The 22,016-nt window shown below is 39.6% G+C and overlaps 2 protein-coding genes across 2 annotated transcripts; one reads left to right on the top strand and one right to left on the bottom strand.

Moving 5' to 3' along the window:
- Positions 1-225: 225 nt before the first annotated feature.
- On the bottom strand, positions 226-2,377 carry LOC125237521. Its single transcript, XM_048144642.1, has 2 exons — positions 2,001-2,377; positions 226-1,067 (listed from the first exon to the last, which is right to left on the bottom strand). Exons 1-2 carry the CDS (start codon positions 2,200-2,202, stop codon positions 574-576), a joined length of 696 nt encoding a protein of 231 aa, XP_048000599.1. The 5' UTR covers positions 2,203-2,377; the 3' UTR covers positions 226-573.
- Positions 2,378-4,565: 2,188 nt separating this feature from the next.
- Positions 4,566-19,163, top strand: LOC125237481 (protein THEM6). Its single transcript, XM_048144589.1, has 6 exons — positions 4,566-4,637; positions 13,087-13,255; positions 13,599-13,813; positions 17,311-17,499; positions 18,402-18,495; positions 18,837-19,163. The coding sequence occupies exons 2-6, from the start codon at positions 13,090-13,092 to the stop codon at positions 18,866-18,868; spliced, it is 696 nt and encodes a 231-aa protein (XP_048000546.1). The 5' UTR covers positions 4,566-4,637; positions 13,087-13,089; the 3' UTR covers positions 18,869-19,163.
- Positions 19,164-22,016: the final 2,853 nt, after the last annotated feature.

Genomic DNA, 22,016 nt, shown 5'->3' on the forward strand with positions numbered 1-22,016 from the left:
ACTGAGTGGCGCCGCTGCAGAGCATGCTCTGCAGCGGCGCCACAATAAAAGCCCATTATTTCATTTCCCGCTATAGGTACAGTCATAACATTACACGTACATACTGTACGTCTTACGAACATCATTTTAACATATAATTAGTTGAATTTCACTAAGGTGGCGCCGCCGCAGAGTAGCACACATTTGTTTTACCATTCATAGGTATTCATAATTATACCTACAATGGTTCTGCCAGGCAAGTATGGTCGCGCGATAAATGATAAAATATCAGGCCGTCACGGTTTGGATAGCTATTTATATAATATACCGTAAGCCTGACCAGAATACGCGCCATGTTTCGGAATTTCATTAGAACTACATTCTTCATAATAAACTGATCTGTCACCGCACACAGAATAACAGCGCGCCCTTGACAATTTCTGATCAGTACTTGATCTTAGAAAAGCGGACAGGCTATAAGAGCATGCCCATACAACACAGGTAGGTACCTAATACCATTCCGCCACATTCAAAGCCCTTGACATTTCAATTCACGCTTCCAAGAGTCCCAGACTTATCAAGTTATCACTAAACTTAATCATTCCAATTTCTCTTATCCTTTATCTTCTTCATAACCCCCAAAACCTCAATTCTAAACTCAAGTCTCTCATCTTCACTATACTTCACCACCGTCGGCAGAAGCGAAGCAAAAAACGCCTCATCTTCGTTCATAACTCTAGCTTCGTTATCATCGACTTCTACAAAATCTATACCGGTATCATAATTCTTCTCAGACTCCTTTGTAGGCACTACATAATCTTCGTTATACTCTATCTTCTTCCTTTTTCTGGGCGTCGGCGTTTCTTCTTGTTCCTGTTTAAGGTAAGCCACAGGTTCTTCACTAGATTCGTCACTCGATTCATGCGTAATGTTAGTGTTGATTTCTTCCTCTGGAACGTCGATGACTTTTAAGAGGAATGACAAATTTTTGTAGAGGAGATACCGTTTCTTTGGCTTCCCCATTTTGACTTTGAGAGATTTGACGAAGGTGTCCCGAATGTTAGTCCATTTGTTTAAGATGTGCTCGCCTGAAATAAATCGAAAATAAGTATAATAGCTTTAGAATTTAAGTGTAAGTAACAATGTAAAAATAAACTAAAATTTAAAACCGCCAAGCGATTGTACCTATATGTTATATCATTTTGGAAACAGCTGAGATACTCTTCAAACTGTTGGATTTATTTTTATTACACATAGGCAAAAAACCCTATCGAAATCGGTATATCCGTTGGAAAGCTACGGTACTACAGACAATCAGTCTAAAAACATTGTGCTTAATCCAAACGGTTAGAGTTTCAAAAATTACTTGTTAATGACGAGAAATGAGAAGGACCTGTGTCGCTTAACTTCAAAACTGGGTAAATCCATTCTGCTATAAGGTTGATTATCTTTCAGATCAGATTATATTTTTTATATATTCAACCTTAAAGCAGAATGGATTTACCCAGGTTTGAAGTTAAGCGACACTTATGGTCCCTTTAGGGGATTTGGTTTGGATTTGACTAAGAAGCTACGTAGGAAGAATACATCAGACGTGATCATTTTCTTTACACTAGCCAATTAGTCATCTAAGTATACCTACCTATAGCAATAAAAGTAAAATAATCATTAGTAGTAAAATGCATTAATAATGGAGTGAAATTAACGTCCTTGACCTACATTTGCTTTTTTGTTATCGACACATTATTCATGAAATAAATTCATTCGATGACTATTACACCCATATACATTCGCTATGCTATGCTAAATATGATAGTACCGGATATCGACCCGACACGTCATGATACGATACGATAACGTCAAGCCCTATACAACCCAAAAAAAACACCTAAAACATATGTATCAAAATAATATAAATAAATAAGTATCAAAACTAGTCATTTGTGATGTCCTGTATCCTCGATCGACAATCAATCTAAAACAGACTCAAACACTAAGAAATAAGATTGAAAAACTCTCACCGGTAATCCTTTTTAGCTCGGGCGTCATGCTCTCGTATTTATCGTCCAACGACGCGAAAATTTCTTCCCAAGCGTGCCTTCTTTCTATTCTATCCTTATAATTCTCCAACGTTTTATCCCATAAACACGGTCGTAATTCCACGCCACGAATTAATTCAACCACATCGTATTTAAAATCTCTTGGTTTGTAGAATTTCGGCATTTTTGACGGGAATGAACGCTGTCTACAGTCGGATAGACGGACCGTCACTGACGTTCGTGCCGGTTCGTGGGCGGTCGTGCGTTATCGGGCCGTGCCGTGTGAGCGTCCCTGTCTATCGTATGGGGATAGAGTGGGCTGGAAGAGAGGACGGGGAGGACATCCGTTCCGTCTCGATTCGTGACGGGTGTAAATACCGAGTACCGGTTCATGTTACTACGGCTTGAATAGGTAGTTTGTAATAGCGGACACTGAAAGTGGGCGATTATAACTAAACTATACTTTCTGCATATCCATACTAATATTATAAATGGGAAAGTGTGTGTGTCTGTTTGTTTGTCCGTCTTTCACGGCAAAACGGAGCGGCGAATTGACGTGATTTTTTAAGTGGAGATATTTGAAGGGATGGAGAGTGACATAGGCTACATTTTGTCTCTTTCTAACGCGAGCGAAGCCGCGGGTAAAAGCTAGTGTTATGATACAGTAGGGCATTTTCGCGAAAAAAGATACAAAACTTTTTTTTTCTAAAATAGGTAGGGTAAGATGGTTGACAGTGGATCACTCAATTTTTCGGAGGCCATATCTCAGGAAAGGTTTGACATATTTACATTTTGTTTGGACTCTTATATACATCATTTATTTAAGATTTATTGTGTTGTGGTTTAAAAGCTATATTATGAGACATGTATGGTCACTAACGCTTTTTAAAAAAAATGGAATTTGATCCACTGTGCAACAGGGGTGTGAACAATGGATATACCAGTGGTCCACAGTGGACCAAAGAGAATCATATCAGAAAGATAAGGGGAAAAAGAATGAAACAGAACATGTATTAATTTTTATTAAAATAGTCAATACTAAATATCAAAACCTAGTAACATAGGTGTACTGATCATCTAACTAAAAGATCCAATTTCTAAGAATTTCCACTTTCGGCCATACAAGCTTAGTAAACAGCCATACAATAAAACAAAAATAAATATTTCTTGTTATCTAACTTAAACTTTATAATGTAAGAAAATTAGACCAATAATTATTATGCGTATATAAATAATTAACTACTCAAAATGCTTTTATGGGATCAATATTTCTGAAATGAACATTTCTGACCATACAACATAAGTAAGAGCCACATAAAAATAGTCTTCCAAGATTTTTTTATGGCAGCCTATGCTTTTTCCACTCGTTCGTTTGGTATTCCTCCTTCATTTCTACAGGTGTGACCCTTTTTCGAGGCAATCTGTAACATAGGAATGTGTACTAAATCTGACCCATTGTGTACTTGACCCATATGACCCAATGTCAACCTACACGCCAAAAAAATTAAATAATTAAAAACAAATACAAAAAAAATATTTATAGCGGAAAATGTTAAAACACACAATAGCTTTTTAATCAAGGTAGTAATAAAAACGACAACAAGACATTCAATGGCATATAATTCGAAATTATACGATAAATTCCAACTTACGTAAATATGCTACCCGCGGAGTGATATCACGTTCACACCTGCACACTACGTTCTGTTCGCGCGGTCCCCTGGGCACTGAGCTAGTAGGTACGTGTTGGCCAGAGGTATCCACGGCGCGTAATAAATTAATAATAGTGTATTTGGATTCGTCGTAGTGTGCGTGACCTATTGTGCACCAGTGACCCACTGTCAACCACCTTACCCTACTTAAATTTAATGTTTTTCCTACTCACAATCACGAGCACTTTCGATCCTATTAAGAGGAAAAAAGCGTCCCAAATTTAATTTTTCCACTTCGTTACTATTTTTCAAACACTTTGCACATCGGTTACAAAGTGGAAAGTATGCAAAAGGGCTCGTGATTCTGGGTAGGAAAACCATAAAATTTACCTACCTTAAAAAAAATGTTTTGGTAATTCTTCTCGCGAAAATGCCCAGTAGGCAAACCAGCAGACGAATCACCTGATGGTAACCGCTTAACGTTGTTCATGGACACCCTTTTAACAGATTTCTAAGTATGATGATGATAAAGTTTTCTCTGTAGAGATTTGTTTCGATTTGGCTGTCCACACAGCTTGTCCACAACTTTAGCTTCCATGAGAGTTGCAAGTACGTTGCCGGCTTTAAGATTTTTTAAACCTATACAGTGGTCACTTGCATTACTTTAGAGTTAAAAGGGTAAGTTGTATTGCAAATTACATTACATTTTATTTAAATATTTGTATGTATTTTCCGATATAAATAAATCTTTTCCATTGTATATAACCCCTTATTTCACAACCAGGCATATCGATTTCTGCGCGCGCCGCTTCTTCTGTCAAACGTAAAACGTGAAAATATTTGAGTTGACATCTCACTTTATACCTATTCTAGCGCAAAATAACTAAATTAATCACAATTGTATACATTTGTTACCGGCAAGACGTGTTTTTTGTGTGAAGAAATGTACTCTTTGTAATCCAATAGGGTAAGTTGTTTAAATCAATTTATTTAATGAGGTTAGGCTAAGAAATAATTAATTATAGCTTATTTTAAAGGCGGAGGGTATAACTAATATTTTCTAATATAAATAATAATTATGTAGATAAGAAATATGGTAGGTATATAATATGTAAATAATGTGACGTCATTGGAGAGAAGGTTATGTACCGGTAGCATGCGCTATTTCTAAATTTTACGAATTTTAAACCCACATAAGGTAGTTCCTTAAATACTTAATAACACTGTAAAAGAAGAAACTAATATTTTGTTCTTTAAATGTTTTAAATATTACATTTTCTTCAATGTATTTTTTTATTATTCACCAGCTGGAATATAATAATTAAAAACTTTGATCGACTTCGAAAAATTGTACGACAATTAGCTTTTTAGTAAAAAAGCCAATAAAAATCACACTGGTTACAAAACAAAGAATTAATAATTAACTTAGGTATTAAAAACTCAAGTTCAGCCTTATCAAAAAGATCTTTTCCTTTCGTGTCGCGTATTCAGCACCATACGATGGTAGGGAAGGGGCCACGTCATTTCGGAAACTGTTTATTCGATAATAAACATTAGAGAGAGCCGCCCTTCGGCAAGGAAAACAACCGGGAATGTAACCGCTATTCATACATCGCAACATCAATGTGTACTCCCTAGAGGTGGGGAACTAAAATGTCAAAAATATTGTAAAAAAAGTACTCAGTAAAAATACTATCGAAGCAAAAAAATGCAGTCATCACGCGACGCGGTTCGCGGGAGACGGGACTGGGTAGTGTGAGTAGAGGGACTTGGGACGAGAGTCGAGAGGACGCCTAGTTGTCCTCGATCTCCTGCTCCTGCTCCTCGTCGAACTTGGTTCATCCCGGCATTTACCACGGCTCATGGGAACCTGGGGTCCGCTGTGAAAACTAATCTCAAGATTTGGCGCAGACACTAGTTTTACGAAAGCGACTGCCATCTGACCTTTCAATCCGAAGGGTAACTGGCCTAGGGCGAGAATGTATGAGTATAGGTTCCCTTCGAGCGTTGTCACATTATCCGATCCGATATCGGATATCTTAGAAAGTATGTCAAAGGCGATGTCAAAGATTGCGCCTTTAATGTTTAAAATCGGCTCGGATAATTTGAAAACGCACTTATAATCAACGACATTTTTCTTCCCGTTCAGACTACAGAAATGTAGTCTGGCTCTGTCGCGCCAATACGCAAGAGCGATAGAGATAGATAGCTACGAAAGAGATATTATCGTGAGCGTTTGTGCATTCGGCTACGCACACGACAGGAGCTTACTAAAACATCGAGTTTTTTGTACCTAACCTAAATTTTCAGGCACTAAGCCAAATGTTTTAATAGGTAAGTATTGCAACATCTATGGTTAGCAGTTAAGCACAGAACCTAAGTATTTTTTTATCATACGCACTTCTGAAGAACAGTAATAACATATGTAGTTTATTATTCTACTTTAGTTTATTAGTGTAGTCTATAACATATACCTACAGACATAAGTATTTATAAAACTGATGAATGCACGATCAATCAATCTCCTTCCACGGCTTCCTCAAGTACGGATTCTTTCAATTTCTTTTTAATTATTTTGTTTTTCTTGTTTAATACGAGTTTTGATATGAGTTAGTTCTTGTTGGTTTTAAACTTTTAATAAGATTAAATTATGCTTTACAGTAAGTGCGTTTTCACATTATCCGATCCGATGTAGGACCGATATCCCATACATTTAAGCCGCCATCTTTGATTTTTGCCTTTGAAATCCTTCCGCCATCCGAAATCGGATCGGATAATGTGAAAACGCACTCAGGCACTGGTCCCACCCCACCAAAAGCTACTATTCAAGCGAATAGCATCGCTCGGCGACGGACTATAACTCGCTCGCACTATCATCGTGTCTCTTTTTTAACCTCCGACGCAAAAACGAAGGGGTGTTATAAGTTTGACGTGTCTGTCTGTCTGTTTGTCTGTCTGTCTATCTGTTTGTTTGTCTGTCTGTTTGTCTGTCTATCTGTCTGTCTGTCTGTCTGTGACCGTGTCTGTCTGTGGCATCGTAGCTTCCGAACGGATGAACCTATTCAGATTTAGTTTTTTTTGTCTGAAAGCTGAGTTAGTCGGGAGTATTCTTAGTCATGTTTCATATATATGTATTCTTAGTCGCCTTTGTAAGGCAAAATATGGCGAAACGAAACAACATTACCTAAGATCTTTATGTACCCATGTTTATGCAATAAAATATTTTTGTTTTTGATTTTTTTTTATTTGATTTGATCTTTTGTTCGTTTCTATCGCCGATAACTCATCAGTTATAAGTTATACCTACTCAATTTTGGTGCGACCAGGCCCCGTAGTTGAATGGCATTTCTGCGATGCCAAACGCCTCAGAAATGTAGTCTGGCTCTGTCGCGCCATTACGCAAGAGCGATAGAGATAGATACGAAAGAGATATTATCGTGAGCGTTTGTGAATTTGGCTACGCACACTGTGCCTCCATCGTGTTTTGTCCCCGAATATGATAACATAATTTTTAAGAAAAAAAACCGCCTTCCTTTGGGGTTCTGGTGATAAATACTTTCAAATGTTGGATTATGTTATCAATTCGTCTGTATATTTTTTAATGTTTGTTATTCGATATCTCCGTCATTTCAGAACCAATTTTGAAAACTGGATGATTCTGAAGTACTTACAGATGAGAATGATTATCAGAACGGAACTCTAACCAGGGGCGGCTCACTCTTCATCAGCAGTTCCACTGCACCAAATGTCACTGTTCTGGACGTAAGTGCATGCTGTTCTTATAAAAATACCAAAGTCACTATAAGTGTGCCGTTCAGATTTGAGGAGTTCCGTTCTGACCATCATCAGCAATTCCACTGCACCAGATATCACTGTTCTGGACGTAAGTGCATGCTGTTCTTATAAAAATACCAAAGTCACTGAGTTTTCTTGATACCTCTGCATTATCAAGATTCCTGAATGCCGGGGAGAATCCTCCTTGAGAGAGGGTTATCTGCCGCGTCACGTCCCACGCCAGACAACGCTCTTCTATTTTAATTATCAAAGAGATTCCGCGCGCGGCAGCTTTATTGTGATGATGGAAGGACGGAGGGGCAAAAACCTCGCGTGCTGCGCCATTTCTAGACCCCGAGTAATTGCGGGGCAAAAACCGCCGGCGAGTTGAAAGGGCGGTCTAATGACGCCGATTAAAATTAATTTGCGCCCCCGCCCCGACCCGAAGCACTTCGTTCCCTCGACAGTCATAAGTCGAGTGGGCCCGATGGAATCCCTGCCATTGTGCTAAAAACTTGTGCTCCTGAGTTGGCTCCGGTCTTAACGCGTCTCTTTCGGCTCTCTTACTCTTCCGGCGTAGTCCCGGCTTCTTGGAAGTCAGCTTTGGTGCACCCGATCCCTAAAAAAGGCGACCGCTCAAATCCGTCCAACTATAGGCCAATAGCTATAACTTCCCTCTTCTCGAAGATAATGGAATCCATCATCAACTGCCAGCTCTTACGATACCTAGAGGATCACCAGCTGCTTAGTGACCAACAATATGGTTTCCGTAGAGGCCGCTCGGCTGGTGATCTTCTAGTTAACCTGACACATCGTTGGGCACAGGCAATCGAGATGAAGGGTGAGGCATTGGCCGTTAGTTTGGACATCGCGAAAGCGTTTGATCGCGTTTGGCATAAAGCACTTTCGAAGTTACCATCCTACGGGCTTCCCGAGAGATTGTTTGGGTGGGTAGCTTCCTGGCAGACAGAAGCATAAAAATCTTAGTTGACGGTAAATGCTCTGACTCCATGCCTGTGAATGCTGGTGTTCTCCAAGGCTGTGTGCTATCACCTACGCTATTCCTCTTGCATATCAATGACATGCTGCAAACCAGCGGCATTCATTGTTATGCGGATGATAGTACGGTTGATGCTACTTACACCGGCCGCACCAATATCTCTCGGGAAAACGTCATCGAGAGCCGGAACAAACTTGTGTCTGAAATTGAGACTTCCTTGAAAGAAGTCTCTGAATGGGGTCGACTTAACTTAGTCCGATTTAACCCTACCAAGACAGGTTTGTGCGTTTACCGCAAAAAAGTTAGAGTTTGTCGCATCACCCTATTTTGAGAGCACTCCCCTCACTGCCACAGCCAGTATAGGAATTCTAGGCGTTGACATTTCGAGTGCAGTCCAGTTTCGCGGTCATTTAGAAGGTAAGGCCAAACTGGCCTCAAAAAAGCTGGGTGTGCTCAATAGATCGAGACAGTATTTCACTCCAGCCCACCGCCTTCAGCTCTATAAGGCGCAGGTTCGCCCACACATGGAGTACTGTTCTCATCTATGGGCAGGGGCACCTCAGTACCAGCTTCTCCCTCTGGACCGCATCCAACGACGAGCGACTCGAATTGTCAACTGCCAGCATATCTCCGATCGGCTTGACCCCTTGGCGCTGCGTAGAGATGTGGCCTCGCTCTACATTTTCTATCGCATGTATAACGGGGAGTGCTCCGAGGAATTGTTCGGATTAATCCCTACCGCTTCTTTCCGCCATCGCCCTACGCGACAACATTTCCATCGTCATCATCTAGATGGCTGGCAGTCCTCAACTGTGCGTTTCTCCAGAAACTTCCTGCCCCGCACAGCTAAACTGTGGAATGAATTGTCGCCTGCGGTATTTCCGGACCGATACGACCTTCAAATCTTCAAGAAAAGAGCGTACACCCATCTTAAAGGCCGGCAACGCACCTCCAACACCTCTGGTGTTTCGGGTGTCCATGGGCGGCGGTGATCGCTTACCATCAGGCGACCTGTCTGCTCGTTTGCCTCCTATCCCATAAAAAAAAAAAGTCACTATAAGTGTGCCGTTCAGATTTGAGGAGTTCCATTCTGACCATCATCAGGAGTTCCACTGCACCAAATGTCACTGTTCCGTACGTAAATGCATGCTGTTCCTTTAAAAACACAAAAATCACCATATGTATGCCTTTCAGATTTGAGGAGTTCCCTCGATTTCTCCAGGATCCCATCATCAGAACTAGGTTCTGAGAAAAATGGGACCAATCCGTATGCATATACATTCAATCAAAAAAAAAAATTTTCAAAATCGGTCTAGTAACGACGGAGATATCGAGGAACAAACATTAAAAAAAATAAAAAAAAAAACATACAGACGACTTGATAACCCCTTCCTTTGAGATTTGGAAGGCGGTTAATAAAATCTCGAGGTACACAAGAAATGACAAGAGACGAAGCACCCAGCCAGGACATGCCTGCTCCAGACTATAGCCGGCATACCCAGTGGACGTAATTTTGTAGGGAGTGAGACTCTTAGGGATAGGGTAGGGAGAGGTACTAGGGATAGTAAATCGACCGCCTATGCAGTCTTGAGCCAATATGGAAGGTAGGAGGGGTAGGTAATGTCGTCGAAGGAGAGCGTTGATGATGAATATACACGTCGCTTCAATTTCCGTCTTCGTGATATGTATCTTGTGTTCAGCAGGATTAATATCATCTTGAAATGTTGTTTGCTCGAAAATTAGGGGTCTGTTGACTTGCTGTCGGTCGATTTTATTTTGGTTTATTTATTTCTACTGTTGCTTTGATGGATACATCTTTGTCGTCGGCCATGTCAAGCCACTCGGAGGGGTGTGAGTAATATTCCATGTCTTGTATCAGTGAGTTTTCCTGCCTTGGTGCTTGTACCATGTACCATGTGAAGCTTCGAGGCTTATGTCTTTTATGGGTTCCTCAGATAGCAAATTCGAAGATATTCTTCCCCTCACTAGCTCGGAAACACGTGTTTTGTCCTTCAATGCCAGCGGGTAAAAACGCATTTTATCCACTAGTGGATAAAGTAATTTGACCTTGAATATAGCCAAATTTTCTGCTCTAAAATTGATAAAAGCGGGTTAATCTATAGTGATGAAGATGTTTTACCACCTGTGGAACTACTGGAAGCAGTGATAAACGCGTTTTTTTGCGTTGTAATTTCCTCGCTATAGTGAGGGGAAAAGTTTTGTGTTACAACACGGGTGCAAATGTTTTTTTTTCTTCTCGTGTTTTGAAAAACTCGCCAAGTTCAGGATTCTATTCTCGAACCACTCGCACTTAAAATACAACTTTGCCCCCTTGCATAACAATTATAACAAATAACTATTATCCTTTCGCTTATTGTTTTACCGGTCCATTTCCGTAATACATTTTGACTAAAAAGCCCGAAATTGTATACCTCTCTCTTTACGAGTAGTTTAAGGTCACGCTGGTATTTTGTAGTTGAAGACAATAGCGTCGATGGGTAAAAAACAATCCTTGCATCAAAAGGGTCTTACGTAATGAGCTTGTCTTTGTTAATGACCCTAGTTTGCAGAAACACTACATCTTGATGCCAGATGTGATTGTTTTAATATGTGCGTTGGAATTCGTAGAAGTTACAATAAGTTAAATTATGTATTTGTTTTTCTGCTTTTATTTTTTATAGGGGGTAATAGTTTTATTGTGCACCATATATTTATGTTGCCTTAGCTTGCCAGGCTCCAGAAAAGAACTCTTTTGTTCGGGCGGCACATTTCGATATTCCGGGATTTCCGGATAGGTGTATTTTCGGGTTTTGAATGAGTACCTAAGAAAGTTACTGTTAGTCCGTTTTCACATTATCCGATCCGATATCGAATGTCGGAAGGATCTCAATAGAAAAAATCCAAGATGGCGCCTGTAATGTATGGAATATCGGTCCGACATCCGATATCGGATCGGATAATGTGAAAACGCTCTTACTGTGTCATTCAGTAAAAAATTAACGGCGCGGCCCAAAAGTAGCAGATATAGATACAATTTTACCGAAACGTTGCCTATAATTAAATCTAAATAAGCTAAAACAGGCTTTCATATTAATTAATAGTCCATAACATTACCTTTATTCCAGAGTTTCATATTTCGTAACTGCTAAGAAAAAATGGCTAGTTTATGACGTTTGGACTTAATCACTAATCGCGTATTAGGACTATTACGGTAAGTAGGTATTCAATATACCTTTTCGTTTTTGACACATTTTCCGTAAGAGTCACGTTTTAGGGTTCCGTAGTTTATAAAAGTGTTCATATTAGGTGATAAAAGATTTTTGTTTACATCATCTTTACTGGATTACGTAGGTATATCAATACTTTCCCGTAGGTTACTAACTATATTTACAGTAGGTAATAATTGAGCATTTCTTTTTTTTTGCTAATAATTTTTTTTTAATTGTTTTAGGGAATTTTATGTCAATTGTACTCAGAATCACGAGTACTTTCAATCTCACTAGGAGACAAAAAGTGTCCCAGAATTTCCATACATTTTTGTTACTTTCCTTTTTTGTTACCCCATACAAGATGTACGGAAAATGGTAACAAAATAAGAAAAAATCGTATGGGACAATTTTTTTAACTACTAGGATTGAAAAGGCTAGTTAGTAATTCTGAGTAGAAATAGCATTTTTTTTTTTCAAAAATATCACACTTCATAAAAGTGGCAAAAAAAAAAGAAATGCTCAATTAACTAATAGGATAAGCCGGCAAGACAAGATTCGATGAAAATTGGTAATTAAATATTAATTGAAATTTACTATGTGGTTAGTGATCAGTCTTATTGAATTACCTAATTTAATTTATCAGTACTAAGAGCCAACACTGTCTCTCAGGTTGCTGGAAGTAGGTTGTAGATTAAAGCTGGCTAAATTAGAGTCTCACAACAAGATAAACTGGGACTAGGTACACTTAACTATGATTTGAATTAACGTACTAGGGACCAACTCTGGCTGGCTAGATATGAAAATGAAGCAAACAAGAAAAGCGTCATTGCCTACAGGATCACGCATCACGCGTAATTCATAATCAATCACTTAAACACTAGGTATACTCATGGGCCCTGGGGGCACAGGTCTTAAGTGCACCTAGGATGTTGATGCCAGGGCTAAACGTAACAGAGATGGAACGAGCTCACCAATTTGGCCGTTGTATAGGCGGAGCTGGCCGCAGTCACTGCGCTTTGGCGCTGGATCGCAGGCGCCGCCGCGCTCGCGCGGGACGATGATGGAGACGAGGGCTACACGCACTTGATTTAATTGATTACTATGTAGTTATACACATTGCACTACGGGTATTCATTATCACCGGCCCGGGAAAATACACAAACACTCGTAGTTATTAAAAGTAAGACGTAAAGGAACGGATCGTCGGTCGGCCAGTTGCCTGTGGCGTTATCGCGGGCTCTATTGTTTTGTCCCGAGATTTTACAACCTTTGGGACAAGGATGCGTCCGTCCTCGATGGCGTGTCGGACGGAACTCCATAACATAAAATCTCGAGGTACATTTATCAAATTACAAATCATTTATTCAGCAAATGGGCCACACCACTTTTGTAAATATACAAAAACATTTATCACCTTGTTCATTCAATTCCAGAGAATGTGGCCGCTATGCATCCCAGCATGGGGAGCGGCGGTGGCGGCGGGAGCGTTTGTGCTATATGGCACCATCGATGTAGCTTACTTCGCTCGTATGCTGTTCACAGTTACACGGGCTAGATACTTTAGGAAGAAAGCGTGCTTGCTGGAGACTACGGAGGTTGGCTGTAAGTATGACGCAGTAATGATGCCCTATGGCATCCTAGCGAGGGGAGTGATGGTGCTATATGGCACCATGCTGCTTGTAGCTTGCCTTTGCTCGCATGCTGTTCACTGTTACAAGAGCTATATAGTAGGAAGAAAGTGTACGTGCTTACTGGTAACAACGGAGGTTGTCTGTAAATATGATGCCTTATCGAATCCTAGCAATGGTGCAGGTACTGTAGGTAATTATGGTATGGTACCATCGAGTCACTTATCTAACTTGACACTGTTTTAGCGCCAACGCAAATGGTACGCCAGTAAAATTAACTAAAACGACTAACATAAGAATGCATTCTCCGTTTCCAGCATGGGTTCTCCTCTCCGACATCGACACTCTTCTCTACCACATGAACAACGCGCGCTACCTTCGTGAGCTAGACTTTGCTCGCGCCGATTTCTACGAGAGAACTGGGCTATATTCCAATATAAAAGCTGCTGGCGGTTCCGTTGTTCAAGCGGCTTGTACTATCCGCTATAGGAGATATTTGAAGCCTTTTACCAAGTTCACAATTACATCTAGAGTGAGTACAATAAATCCATACTTACTAAAATTATTATAAATGGGAAAGTGTGTGTGTCTGTTTGTTTGTGCGGAGCGGAAACGGAGCGACGAATTGACGTGATTTTTTAAGTGGAGATAGTTGAAGGGATGGAGAGTGAGATAGACTACTTTTTGTCTCTTTCTAACGCGAGCGAAGCCGCGGGCAAAAGCTAGTCTTCTAAAAACTATTTAAAGTTACTACCAAATGACAATGTAGGGAGTTGGACTATGCTCACGTCGACTTCTAAGAGAACTGGACTATATTCCAATATAAAATCTGCTGGCGGCTCCGTTGTCCAAGCGGCTTGCACTATCAGATATTTGAAGCCGTTTACCAAGTTCACAATTACTTCTAGAGTGAGTACAATAAAGCTGCTGTAAACTATCTAAAGTTACTACCAAATGACAAAGCAGGGAGTTATTGCGTTTTCACATTATCCGATCCGATATCTGATGTAGGACAGGTATTCCATATGTTTGAGCCACCATATTTGATTTTTTACTTTGAAAACCTTCCTACATCCGATATCGGATCGGATAATGTGAAAACGCACTTAGACTTTGATCGCGCCGACTTCTACGAAAGAACTGGACTATATTCCAATATAAAAGCAGCTGTCGGTTCCGTTGTCCAAGCGGCTTGGGCTTGTACTATCCGCTATAGGAGATATTTGAAGCCGTTTACCAAGTTCACAATTACATCTAGAGTGAGTACAGTTAATCTTTTATAAACTATCTAAACTAAAGTTACTAACAAATGACGCTCGTGTCGACTTCTACTAAAGAACTGGGCTATATTCCAATATAAAAGCTGCTGGCGGTTCCGTTGTTCAAGCGGCTTGTACTATCCGCTATAGGAGATATTTGAAGCCGTTTACCAAGTTCACAATTACTTCTAGAGTGAGTACAATAAATCTTCTGTAAACTATCTAAAGTTACTACCAAATGACAAAGCAGAGAGTTAGTGCGTTTTCACATTATCCGATCCGATATTTGATGTAGGACCGATATTACATATGTTTGAGCCACCATCTTTGATTTTTTCCTTTGAAAACCTTCCTACATCCGATATCGGATCGGATATTGTGAAAACGCACTTAGACTTTGATCGCGCCGACTTTTACGAAAGAACTGGACTATATTCCAATATAAAAGCAGCTGTCGGTTCCGTTGTCCAAGCGGCTTATACTATCCGCTTTAGGAAATATTTGAAGCCGTTTACCAAGTTTACAATTACTTCTAGAGTAAGTCGAAAGTCTTTTAAACTGTCTAAAGTTACTACCAAATGACAAAGCAGGGAGTTAGACTTTGTTCGCACCGACTTCTACGAGAGAACTGGGCTATATTCCAATATAAAAGCAGCTGTCGGTTCCGTTGTCCAAGCGGCTTCCACTATCCGCTATAGGAGATATCTGAAACCGTTTACCAAGTTCACAATTACTTCTAGAGTAAGTTGAAAGTCTTTTAAACTGTCTAATGTTACTACCAAATGACAAAGCAGGGAGTTAGACTTTGCTCGCGCCGACTTCTACGAGAGAACTGGGCTATATTCCAATATAAAAGCTGCTGGCGGTTCCGTTGTCCAAGCGGCCTGCACTATCCGCTATAGGAGATATCTGAAACCGTTTACCAAGTTCACAATTACTTCTAGAGTAAGTCGAAAGTCTTAAACTGTCTAAAGTTACTACCAAATGACAATGTAGGGAGTTGGACTATGCTCGCGTCGACTTCTGTGAGAGAACTGGCCCCGTAGTCGAATGGCATTTCTCCGATGCGAAACGAAAACGAAACGCCGCGAAAGGTTGTCTGGCTCTGTCGCGTCAATACGGCAAGAGCGATAGAGATAGATATCTACTAGAGTTTCGTTTCGTGAGCGTTTGTGCCATTCGGCTACGCACTCAGGACTATATCCATACCTACTAATATTATAAATGGGAAAGTACACAATTTGTGTCTGTTTGTTTGTCCGGCCTTCACGGCAAAACGGAGCAACGAATTGTCGTGATTTTTTAAGTGGAGATAGTTGAAGGGATGGAGAGTGACATATAGGCTACTTTTTGTCTCTTTTTAAGCGAAGCCGCGGGCAAAAACTAGTTTCAATATAAAATCTGCTGGTGTGTTCGGTTGTCCAAGCGGCTTGTACTGTCCGCAATGAGGTGCATTAGAGTAATTCCGAAAGTCGTCTAATTTCGAAAGTCGCATAAAAATCACCATTATTTCCATCATATCAAGATTCCCCTTTCGAAATTACCCGAGCATTTCTGTCATTCGTAATTACCCTAATTCACCTTAGAAGATATTTGAATCTGTTTACTTCTAGAGTAAATAAGTTATCACCCAAGAATATATCTTCGGTTCTCTTGTAGGTTCTTAATTATTCCGTTTTTTTTGCAACCTTTTAGTTGCTAAAAGTGTTGTAAAACTTGAGCAGTTTCATGAGCTTATCTATACACTACCGTCAAAAAGTTTAAGACCAAACACAATGTTCAGTATGATTGTTATAAACCCTTCTAAAAATCATCAAATTAAATTTGTAATCAATAGAAAACAACGTAATCTTATTATTCGGCAACCCATTTGTTCTGCAAGAAGACAACGATCCCAAACACTCAGCAAAGATCTGTAGAAGCTACACAGTCAATAAAGAACGCCAAGGTGTGTTAAAAAATATGATTTGGCCACCGCAATCCCCAGACCTTAACCCGATCGAACTTTTATGGGATGAACTCGACCGTAGAGTCCGAAGACAATGTCCGACATCTGCAACAGCTCTATGGGAGATACTGCAATACGAGTGGAAATCCATTAGCCAAGAAACGCTACACAAACTTATAGCAAGAATGCCAAGAATCTGCTCGGAAGTGAAAAAGCGTCGAGGAGGATTTTTCGATGAGAAAAACGTTTAGCTTTTATTTCTTATTATGATCCCTTTTTAAAAATTGTTATACGCATTATTTTGTCGGTTGTAGGTACTGAAAAGTAATATTCTCATAGGAACTTCATGAACTGTTGATTATTTGCATATATCGTGTTTGGTCTTAAACTTTTTGACGGTAGTGTACCTTTTGAGAAACACGCCTGTTTCTAATAAGTGGGCCATTTTTTTCAAAATTTTCCACCCCAATTTTTTTGTAACATGTTTATTTTTTACGAGATTCATACTCAGATTCGCGGTGTTTTGATCCTGATAAAAGAAAAAAATGTCCCAAGATTTTACATTTCTCAAACCTTCCATTCCGTTACCGCCATACAAAATGTATGAAAAAATGGTAACGGAATGGGGAAAAACCTTGGGCCATTTTTTTCTCCTATTAGGATTGAAAGAGTTTGCGATTGAGTGCAAACCGCATAAAAACAACCAAACCCAGAAAAAAAGTGGGATGGACAACTTTGAAAAAAGTGGCCCAAGTTCATGTATGCCTGTGTAACTGCGTATATATGTTTAGTATGTTCTTGACATATCTTGGCACATTCCAGGTGATCTACTGGGACAACAAGACAGTCTTTATGGAGCACGAGTTTGTCGGCCCCGGCCGTTTCGTGCACGCCGTGGCCGTGTGCCGACAACGTGTCATAGACACGGCAGTCGCGCCTATAGCAGAGCTGCTGGTTCAGTTACATTGTGCTGGGACTTGCAAGCCGCAGCTTGGGAAGATGCCTCCAGAAGTAAGGAAAATTTTAAATACTTATAGACCTTGAATCTTTTATGATTCTTGTGTACTGTAAAACTACATAACTGCACAGAGACTTCGTGACCTTAGTAAGTCGGAAATATATCACCAGACCCACCGCGTCGCTCTAATTACCAACTTCTGGTCCAATTGCATTATAGCTTGGGGAGCTTCCAGAGACAGCGACAACAATATAGCTCTCTCTTTCTCTCTTGTATTGAGCTACTAAGACAACAAGGCAATCTTCATGGAGCACGGCACGAGTTTGTCGGCACGAGTTTGTCGGTTTGTGCAAGCCGTGGCCGTGTGCCGACAACGTGTCATAGACACGGCAGTCGCGCCTATAGCAGAGCTGCTGGTCCAGTTACATTGTGCTGGGACTTGTAAGCCACAGCTTGGGAAGATGCCTCCTGAGGTAAGCTTGGTGAGAGAGATAGCAGTATTGCTGTCTCTCTTGTGCCGACAACGTGTCATAGACACGGCAGTCGCGCCTGTAGCACAGCTGTTGGTCCAGTTACATTGTGCTGAGACTTGTAAGCCGCAGCTTGGGAAGATGCCTCCTGAGGTAAGCTTGGTGAGAGAGATAGCACTATTGCTCTCTCTCTTGTGCCGACAACGTATCATAGACACGGCAGTCGCGCCTATAACAATTTAGTTTGGTTAGTTTTTAACATATTTACATAATTATATAAGAAACTAAGACTAAACTTTAGTCTAAATTTAGTACTTGGATTTAATTTAGTATTTAGTTAAGTATTTTTGTACCTACTTGCTAATTTGTTAATTCGTTTCTGTGGCAATAAAGAAATTTCAACTTCAATTTCTATAGCAGAGCTGCGTGGGTAGTTAAAATCTTTCGGTTTCCTCATGTTACACGTGTATTTTTCTTATTTCCAGTTGGAGTTATGGGTGCAGAGCAACGAGTTAAGTTCTGCCCGCCTGCGGTCCAACTTGGTGCCAGCTCCGTTCCTGCCAGCCTCGCCTCAAATAGGTAGCAGGTGTCGTCTATACATAACATAGGGTTGCCAGATCGAATAACAGGAAAATAATTGAAGTTTTCGGGATTTTGGAACTTTTTCTGTCATCGCCAAATCTGGATCTTCTGGCAGCCCTGTATACAGAGTGATTTTTTTGTAATTTTACTCTTTAATTACAAATTTTACTCTTACTTGACAGGCAAGCATGGTCGCGCGATTAATGATAAAACATCTGACCGTCCCTATCGTACTATTTGTAAGTGCGATAGGGACGGCCAAAGTCTGATGTTTTATCATTTATCGCGCAACCATACTTGTCTGCCTGATCTATTATTCCACTGTCATTCTGTTCCAGGTTCTGGCGAATCAATCACCGCTGCGGAATGAAGAAACCTTCCCAAAAGGAAGCAATGAGCCTTCGAAAGACATGGGAAAAGGATCAGGATCGCAGAGAGAGAGGATGAAGAGAACTTACCTAGTTCATTATTTGATGTTTTGTGAACGTCAGCTTGGCTGTTAAAAGGTCCAAGACCTAAAAAAAACAGTTTGGGACATTCTCTGAGAATATGTTATCGGTTTTATTCAATAGGCTAGTTTCCTACTAGTCAAATCAGGTTCTTTTTAAGAACTGTCAAAACGATTTGCTAATATGGAATTACTATGAAATACTGAGGAGTGACGTCACGGTCAATTCATTTACTTTATATCTTTCTCTTTTACTTATTAAATAGAATTTGTGCTTAAACATAACTACTATCCATATGTTTCTTCTAATTATGTGTTGTTTTATATCGTGCACTGCATAAAATATTTTATTTTAAGTATAGGAAACTAGCCTATTGCCACGACTTTTCTTGCAGCCATACATTCAGTGGGTTATTTTACCACAGTCACATTGACACTCGACACTGACCATTGTCAGCAGCAGGAGGCACACTCAAAGGTTATGACAGATGGCGCTACCTTATTAGTCCATTGCACAGATAAAGAATTTCATACGTGAGAGGGAGAAGATGGTTTTTCTCTCTGTCACATGAATGACAGTCACATGCCTAAGGCACACACAGGCGCCGCCTGGCTGGATAAAATGTCAGTGTGCCTCCTCATTCTGCGCCTGTTTCTGGGTTGATAAGTAACATAATTACCTACTCAGAAATGTCAACTAAATACAAATTAATTTCTACCTTTACGTAGTTAAATCAAAACTGCCAAGCTGACAAACGTATGCCTTTGCTAGTCTTTTCGTGTAAGTATATTTGTTAAGTTATTTTACATAAATTTGTATTGTTAATGTTCTTGATATTTATTATAGTTTATTTTGTATCCCACGGTGCCTGTTGGTAGTGTACCTACCTAGCGTTACATGGTTGACCAGAGGGATTGACAAATTTTTGAACTAAATTGTTTAATTACGTGGGTATTTTACCTATGGTATATGGTACCTTTTGTCACAGATTAAAAAATAGTTATTAATGTAAAAGGTGATGAACTTACTTGACCTAAGTTTATTTATTTCCTTTTCGGTAAGGGCTTTAAGGAGGAAATTGTCAATACGCCGCGGGACGTAAGCGAATAAGGTCCCTTTACCCGGATAACGTCACAAATGCCTAATCCAATCTAAAATATAGGCGCCGTTTTTATGATATTTTCTCCCATAGAACGTTCTCCCATTGAGCGAATTGACGACTCGCTTGATAAGCGATTACCGTGGTGCATGGATTTCTGCATTTATGTTTGCATAAGTACGTAGTTATATTATATTATAACAAACATAAACATAACAAACTGGATGAGCCTAGCTCAGGACCGGGACAAGTGGCGTACTAGAAGAGAGGCCTTATGCTCAGCAGTGGGCGATAAAGGTCTGATATGATGATGATGATGATGTTGATGATGATAATGAACATATCGTCACTACTTTGAAAAAATCTCGTATCTCACGCTGCTCCTCAAAGTTAAAACGCAGCGAGTCTATATGCATTCCATACATACTTACTACAATTTCTTTTCATTGACAGACGAAGATACAAGTTTTTTTTAAAGTAGTGACGATATATGTTTGTTGAACACCCTCTGGTCGCCCATGTACCACTTAATTTTTGATCATACGTGTACTCAAAGTACAACTCTACACACAAGTGTTTATAGATAGGTTATTTACTAAAATTGTAATATTATCATCGATAAAATCACGATATCATATTACTACATAAAATGTTTGTATAAAATGAATAAAGTATGGTTATCTTATGATCTCTATTTCTGTATTAGTGCACGACACTACTGTATGACGGCTAGACATAGGTACCTACTGTGTCATTGTATGTTCTAATGAAAATCGGATAACTTTTTTAGTTACTGGGTTTGGTATTGATACAGTTATGAAAAGAAGACACTTTGATATTTATTCTGATGTCACTGCCATTTACTATAAAAGTGAAGAAAAGGCTTATTACCTCATAATGGTGAAATGAGTGTTTATTGAAGTTTGAACTCCATTTTCGTCGAATTGCCTTTAAGACAGTTTAATATCATGCAAATTTCATTTGTAACGACCAGAGATCGGACGAATTTGCGACATTCTTAGTGACTAGTTTACGTCATTTTAATGACTTTTAGTATGAGATGACGCACAAAAATCCTATCTCTGGTAACGACGTACTAAAACTTGTCTGTGGCTTATTCTCATATTAAATGTGGCAGTCACAGCACATGCACTGCCATCTCTCGGCACAGAATTCTAAAATCTTTGACAATTTGATCCATGAATGATTGAACTGGTACCTATGCGATAAAAATGTTAATATTACTCAATATCGCCATCTAACCGCTTATCAATAAAGGTGTAGGTAGTACCATGTAAATGAAAAGATTTTTCCGAGGTATTTTTTTATTAGACTTAATTTATCTTTTACGAAGTTATTTATATAAATGTAACTTATATAAACATGACATAATGTTCCTCTTGGCGACAAACAGCCTTCTGTTGCCATTTTTCACGCTAACGATAATTGTGAAGCAAATGTACATAGTCTATAAATTATGTAATGCATGAAATGTATACATTTTACTATGCTTTTTATTTAATTACTCATCTTGAAATTACGGACGAATTTATTACACTCGGCAACAAAGCTATGAATTCTAATTAACATAAGTCACATTCTATTGAAAATATTTCAACAACTCAAACTTGTTGTGTTGTAGAGGGCGCTACGAGTCCTTGTATAGATTACCCATATGAGAGATAAATAAATATTTTAGGACATTCTTACACAGATTGACTGAGATCCACGGTAAGCTCAAGAAGGCTTGTGTTGTGGGTACTCAGACAACGATATATATAATATATATTATAAATACTTATATACATAGAAAACATCCATGACTCAGGAACAAATATCTGTGCTCATCACACAAATAAATGCCCTTACCGAGATTCGAACTCGGGACCGCGGCGTAGCAGGCAGGGTCACTACCGACTGCGCCAGACCGGTCGTCAAATAATTTCAGATTCAGATTCAGATTCAGAAAT

Source organism: Leguminivora glycinivorella, chromosome 21, assembly GCF_023078275.1.
Source record: "Leguminivora glycinivorella isolate SPB_JAAS2020 chromosome 21, LegGlyc_1.1, whole genome shotgun sequence".
Lineage (NCBI taxonomy): Eukaryota > Metazoa > Arthropoda > Insecta > Lepidoptera > Tortricidae > Leguminivora > Leguminivora glycinivorella.

Bases quoted from the DNA above. Each gene is read 5' to 3' on its own strand.
- LOC125237481 (XM_048144589.1), top strand. From the start codon at position 13,090: ATGTGGCCGCTATGCATCCCAGCATGGGGAGCGGCGGTGGCGGCGGGA. The intron at 13,814-17,310 runs GTGAGTACAATA...GGCACATTCCAG, and splicing joins AGTTCACAATTACATCTAGA to GTGATCTACTGGGACAACAA. The intron at 18,496-18,836 runs GTAGCAGGTGTC...ATTCTGTTCCAG, and splicing joins GCCAGCCTCGCCTCAAATAG to GTTCTGGCGAATCAATCACC.
- LOC125237521 (XM_048144642.1), bottom strand. From the start codon at position 2,202: ATGCCGAAATTCTACAAACCAAGAGATTTTAAATACGATGTGGTTGAA. The intron at 1,068-2,000 runs GTGAGAGTTTTT...GATTTATTTCAG, and splicing joins CGAGCTAAAAAGGATTACCG to GCGAGCACATCTTAAACAAA.